Consider the following 5,716-nt stretch of genomic DNA (forward strand, 5'->3'; position numbering starts at 1 on the left):
TCCACATCGTCTGCAGCCTCTCTCATCAGCTGTTCTTCATCCTCATTTGCATTTCTAGGGCCTGTGTTACCTTCAGCAGGCAAAGAACTGTCATCCTTCTCCTTATCTTTGTCATCAACTTGAATGCCAAACATTTCGGCCATATCAATGTCAGATATTGGTGTAATGACCAAATCTGTTTTTTCATTCAACTCTACTACATTCCAGTCAACAACAATCTTCCTAGCACCATGGGTTCCCTCCTCTCCATCTGCATCAATCCCTATATCTTCAGCTACTACAGTCGGTTCAGTCAACAATGCCAACATCTTCTTTTGTGAAACCCACTCATCATCTTCCATCTGTGCAGCCCTCTTTGATTGCACATAACCAACTCTGGAATGAGTTTGCAGATCAATTAGCTCTGCATAAAATGTTACTTGTTTGCTTGCCCACCCTTCTTGCTGATCAATTTCAGCAACCATGGATTCTCCATCTTCAATTCTCACATATTCACCATTATAGTTATCGAAACGTTGCAGACATACCTCTTGTTCTGGACCCCAAACAATACTCTCCCCAATTCTCTCCACCAAATTGCCCACGGCCTTCTCCTTCATGCTCTCCAATTCCTGGGGATCAACATCTGCAAATTCGACATCCAACCTCACGGTGGTATCTCTATCAATGTCTTGGACACTGCCATCACTGAGCTTGGCTTTACAGGGAAAAAATTCCACTATAATTGCGAATGTGGTGGCAGAACTTGAACCTCCCCTGTTTTGTCAATGGCAGGCAACGGCGGCAGTCACTACCAAACCGAGTTCGATTCTAAATGGCCAAGAAAAGAGGGTGGCATTACCGATTTGAAGCACTGTCTCCTCGCTCCATCTCATCCAGCCCTCGCTCCATCTCCTATCCAATCGAGATTCTAAAACGCCAAGAAACAGGGGTAGCATGAGGCCACAGATTTATCCAAAATTCAGTGGAATGGGAGTAGTGTTTGGAAAATACTCACTCGCAATAGCCGCTGCAGAGATATGCGCTCCACCACCGGGCCACGGAGAAGAAACAACCCCCGGATCCAATGGAGCCCGATTCTAAATCGCCAAGAAACAGAGGGCAGCATGAGGCCACAGATCCCCCAAAATTCTGGGGAGTGGGACTAGGGTTTCGGGCTCACCTCGCAATAGCTCTGCCGCTGCCGAGAAATGCGCTCCACCACCGCGGAGAAGAAACCGCTGCCGGAGAAGATGCTGACGGCGGCGCCGCTCGCTCAGTCCAGCACGGGCGAGTCGAGCACGGTCACACAGTCCCAGGTCGAGTCGTGGACGGTTGACTCTTGTCTACGTGGCCATAGGTGGACCCCACCAGTCAGAGCACATAACCCCCAGTGTCCTAACCAAACCTCAGCCTAACTAACAGCCAACTAGCCGCGTAAATGGTGTGTCACATGGGAGCTATTTTTTCCAACGCAGATGTCGCATGAGAGCTATTACAGCCAACAACGTCGCATGAGAGACAGTTCACATCAACGACGTCGCATGGGAGCTATTCGCCCTGGTGAAATATGTGTTCACGAAATATTTTCTTAGCATGCAACACATAAACATAAAAGGAGGCCTGACACTTACGCAACACCAACAGAGACTACATAAATTCCAAATGAAGAAGCTGATTTCCTAAAAAAAGGACTTTCAGGTCGGGATGAAGCAACTTGGCAGAATATACTTCAGCAGAACTTGTTGTGTGCATTGGATGAAGTAGAGGGCGTGGCCCGTGGGTGTACTCTCCTTTTCAAGGAGAGAATAAAACTACCAGGCAAAATTATTTGTGAACAAAAATACTATCTTATTCGCATCGCTACTTAGTAGGAAGTCGCTTTCTGCAGCACAAAATGATGCCATACACTGCTTACAACTCACAGATTTTACAACAGGTTATCATTGGATGCAAAATGATTACATTTCTGCTTCTGAATCCTAGGCCTCTTGTAGTTGTACCCCAAAGGTCTTACGGATTTCAGCAATGATGTGGCCAGACACATCGGGACCAAACATCCTAGGCAAATTTGCAGTTAGGTCGACCTCGATTGATTTCGATCTTACAACTTGGTCCCTTTTGATCATGATCTCCCTCTCGGCCTCTTCCATTTCGGAGGTGTCACGAGCACAACTATGAAGCCAGATTTGAAGAACCTCCTTCACAGCTGATGCCAGATGACCACACACTATCTCTTCCAAGGTACCCTCCCCTCCTTGCCCGCAATCGATGGTGACCGACACCGCTGTTGGAGAACATGCACTGCGCACAAAGAGCGATGGCGACCGGTATGGACGGGTTTGTGGCAATTCTTCGATCTTCTCACGTTGCTTGTCCAAGTGAGTATGTTCATAGTACTTTTGGAGGTACTCCGGGTGGAGCGCGAGGTCTTTCCGTGGGAGCAGATCAAGAATCACAACCATTGAAGTTGGGCTGCCTTGTATGAACTCCATGAGGAAATGTGGTGCATCCGTCAAGGCATTTAGGAAAATAAGGACCGACGTAATGTCGATTGCGCCATTTGGGACTTTGCAGTGAAGTGACGAGTGCAGCATGAAATCAATCTGTAGACAAGAAATTATAACATTTAAAGCGTACAAATTTTTCTCATAACTTGGATTATAGATCTTTATTTGTATGGTTGTCAAAATGGGGGAAATATAGTGGTTTTCTGAGCTCCTATGTAGGCACACTCGCTATCCGTACTGTCCATCCATGTGCTGAATTTTTTGGATCCACGGAAGTATTTTTTAATAGACCCGTGGGAGTTGTGGTGTAAACTTAGTTGCAGACATGTGTTGTGCAGTCGTGCTATTGGTTGCTAATTTTGGGCTGGCCACAGCATACCAAAATATGTTTTTGCAGTTTAATTTGAATTACAAAAATATCTTATATTTTAGTAGAGGGGTAGTAGTTTTCTTTTTTAAAATGGAAGATGTATCCTCGACCTCTACATCTGCACAATGCATGCAGCCATTTTATTAATTATTCATAAAGCCCTTACAAGGTAATACATCAGTAGTCTGAAGCCACTATCTTAGCAACACCTGTCGTTACTCCTATCCCCGTGATGAAGGAGTGCCGAATGTCCGAGCCTAATACCAAACAGATATCGCACCAACACCTAACATCTAATGTCGGATGCCCCATCCAAACTACAATACCTGGACTAGGTTACACACCGGTTCGGTGCACTTTCAGTGGACACCACATGCGCACGCTGCAAGGGCCATCACCTCCATCCATCGATCCATCCTCAGATCAGATACTGACGCATCGACCTTCCAGTCCTCTCTACCATCGATGCCACCACGACGCAAGACAGCGTCGTCCTCCTGCACGAGTCCATCGCCACTCATCGGACGCCGAGTCTTCACTGCGCCACGCCGCCAAAATCCACCGCCATCGATGTGCAGGATGAAGCACCGCTCCACCACCTACCAACGCCCAACCACCAAGCCGTCCACACGTCCGTCCAGCCGATGAATGTCTCCACAGATGATGCCCCCGCGAGGGTGACGACTAAAACATCGCCATAATCCGGTCTAGGAGGTCCCTCAACGCCTCCAACGATGGGTACAACGCCCACGGCCGCCGCCGTCAATGGTAGGCTCCTCCAGTTATGAGGTTTCCCCCAGAAACAATGGAGTGAGCGACGCCCTCACCATCGCCTCCAACGAGGAAAACGACACCCACGGGCGCCGCCGACGATGGTGGCATCCTCACCCACTTCAACAACTAGGCTATCATTTCCTCCTCCACTTGACCGTCGCTGGAAAGCCACCGCGAGGCAACACCCATTGACCAGATCCCTTTGGACCGATGATGAAAACAGCCAAAGGTAGACGAGGTCACATTGCTGCGTGACCGGCGCCATGGCCACACACACACGTCATCTCGAGGCGCCCGCTCAAGATCCACCATCACAGCCATGCCTCCAAGCCGCGACGGAGGGACGCCCCGCCACCGCCATCATCCCCCCGCACGGGCTTTGCCCAGTCGGGATCCGGTGGCGGCGGGAGGGGAGGCAGAGGGGAGGGGAGAGGAGGCGGATGGGATCTGGAGGGGAGAGATCTGAGGTAGTAGTAGACAACAACTACACACGTGAGAGTGAGAAAGAAAGGTTGCATAGTAAATTGAAGACAAAGAAGCAGTATGAGAATATGAGACACAAGAGAGGAAAAGACAGAGAGAAAATCCAAATTGAGTGTTTGGTCTGTGTAACAAAATATGTTCAGAGCTATCGATCATCGATCTATCTAAAGACCAAAGTCTTTTCGAAACATTCTAAAGACTGAAGTAGATTGGAATTGGACAGTGGTGAGGAGTGTACCTACATGAGTCTCATCTACCACTTTCCCTTTGTATAAGTGTGCCTGGTCACCTTGATAACTCTATTCTCCCTTCGTTTCTAAATATAAGTTTTTAGAGATTTCAATATAAGCTACATACAGAGCAAAATGAATAAACATGCACTCTAAAGTATGTCTATATACACTCGTATGTAGTCCATATTAAAATCTGTCAAAATACATATATTTAAAAACAGAGGGAGTAAGATGTGTTGTTCTTCAGCGAGCTACTAATTCCTGGTAACTTCAGTTCAGGCGTGATGAGTTTTGTCCACGAGGAATGGGGGGATATTGCAGTAGGAACGGGGATGTAATGGAGACAGAAAGTACCGACGAGGCAGGCTCGCCTCGGCGCACGTCCAGCGTGCCGACGGCGGTCCCAGCGCTGTTCCGGAAGTCGGCTACGTCGACGGGCACAGCCGACGGCAGCAGCGGCACGGCTGCTGCCGCCTCGGCTGCCAGCGCTCGCGCTACCTCCCGGTGCGCCAGCGACGGCAGCGTTACCTGCTGCTGCTCCAGCGGCATGCGCGCGCGCACGGTGGTGCCCGACCTTCTGCCCCTGAGAGGCGGAGCCGCGCCACGGCCGAGGCGGGAGATGGTAGGGAGCGTGGGCGCAGCCACAGAGAGAGAGGTCGCCGGCCGGAGCATGGCACTCTCCACTGCGTAGACAAGGAGATGCCAAATACGGTTATCAATCCACGCCGAGCAGATGGCAGCTTAAAATCACATCACATGTGATGCCGGAAGAATGGCCGGCTGACACCCCGTGAAGGCAAGGTACTCATGATTCCTGACGTGAACGTGCTGCTGCCAGGCGGGCGAAAACACCTCGTGAATACGAGTGCTACTCCTGTACAAACACGTAGCTTCAGCATGCGGCAAATTTAACAAATTTGACCGGTACACGAAATCAAATCATAAAATAAACTGCCTGTGAAACTATTTTACGTGGGTGACCTTTTTGTGTGACGCCTGACACGAAGGCGTCACAGTACACTGTGCAACGCCTCATAGATAAGCACTATACGCCTGGCCAGCGTTGCACCCAGACCGCCTAAAAATTGCGAAGTCATTGTGCAGCGCCTGAGAGCTAGGCGCTGCACTGTATAGTATGGTGCCTAGCTCTCAGGCGCTGCACTACAAAATAAAGCAATCACTAGTGCAACGCCTAGAAGCTAGGCGCTACACTGTATAGTGTGGCGCCTAGCTCTCAGGCGCTGCACACCGACTTAGTAATTTCCGGATCACACGGGTACGACGCTGACCAGGCGTATAGCGCCTATCTGTGAGGCGTTGCACAATGTAGTGTGGCGTCTTCGTGTCGGGCGTCACACAAAAAGGTC

The 5,716-nt window shown here is 49.6% G+C and overlaps 1 protein-coding gene across 1 annotated transcript; it reads right to left on the reverse strand.

The window, feature by feature from the left end:
* Window positions 1–1,809: 1,809 nt before the first annotated feature.
* LOC125517199 (red chlorophyll catabolite reductase-like) lies at window positions 1,810–5,118 on the reverse strand. Its single transcript, XM_048682376.1, has 2 exons — window positions 4,704–5,118; window positions 1,810–2,585 (listed from the first exon to the last, which is right to left on the reverse strand). The coding sequence occupies exons 1-2, from the start codon at window positions 5,019–5,021 to the stop codon at window positions 1,962–1,964; spliced, it is 942 nt and encodes a 313-aa protein (XP_048538333.1). The 5' UTR covers window positions 5,022–5,118; the 3' UTR covers window positions 1,810–1,961.
* Window positions 5,119–5,716: the final 598 nt, after the last annotated feature.

The sequence above is a fragment of the Triticum urartu genome, chromosome 6 (genome assembly GCF_003073215.2).
Source record: "Triticum urartu cultivar G1812 chromosome 6, Tu2.1, whole genome shotgun sequence".
Classification (NCBI taxonomy): Eukaryota; Viridiplantae; Streptophyta; class Magnoliopsida; order Poales; family Poaceae; genus Triticum; species Triticum urartu.

What these genes read in the sequence shown, in the direction of transcription:
- LOC125517199 (XM_048682376.1), bottom strand. Translation starts at nt 5,021, where the DNA reads ATGCTCCGGCCGGCGACCTCTCTCTCTGTGGCTGCGCCCACGCTCCCT. An exon ending in GAGGCGAGCCTGCCTCGTCG is followed by an intron (nt 2,586 to 4,703) that starts GTACTTTCTGTC and finishes TCTTGTCTACAG; the next exon opens with ATTGATTTCATGCTGCACTC.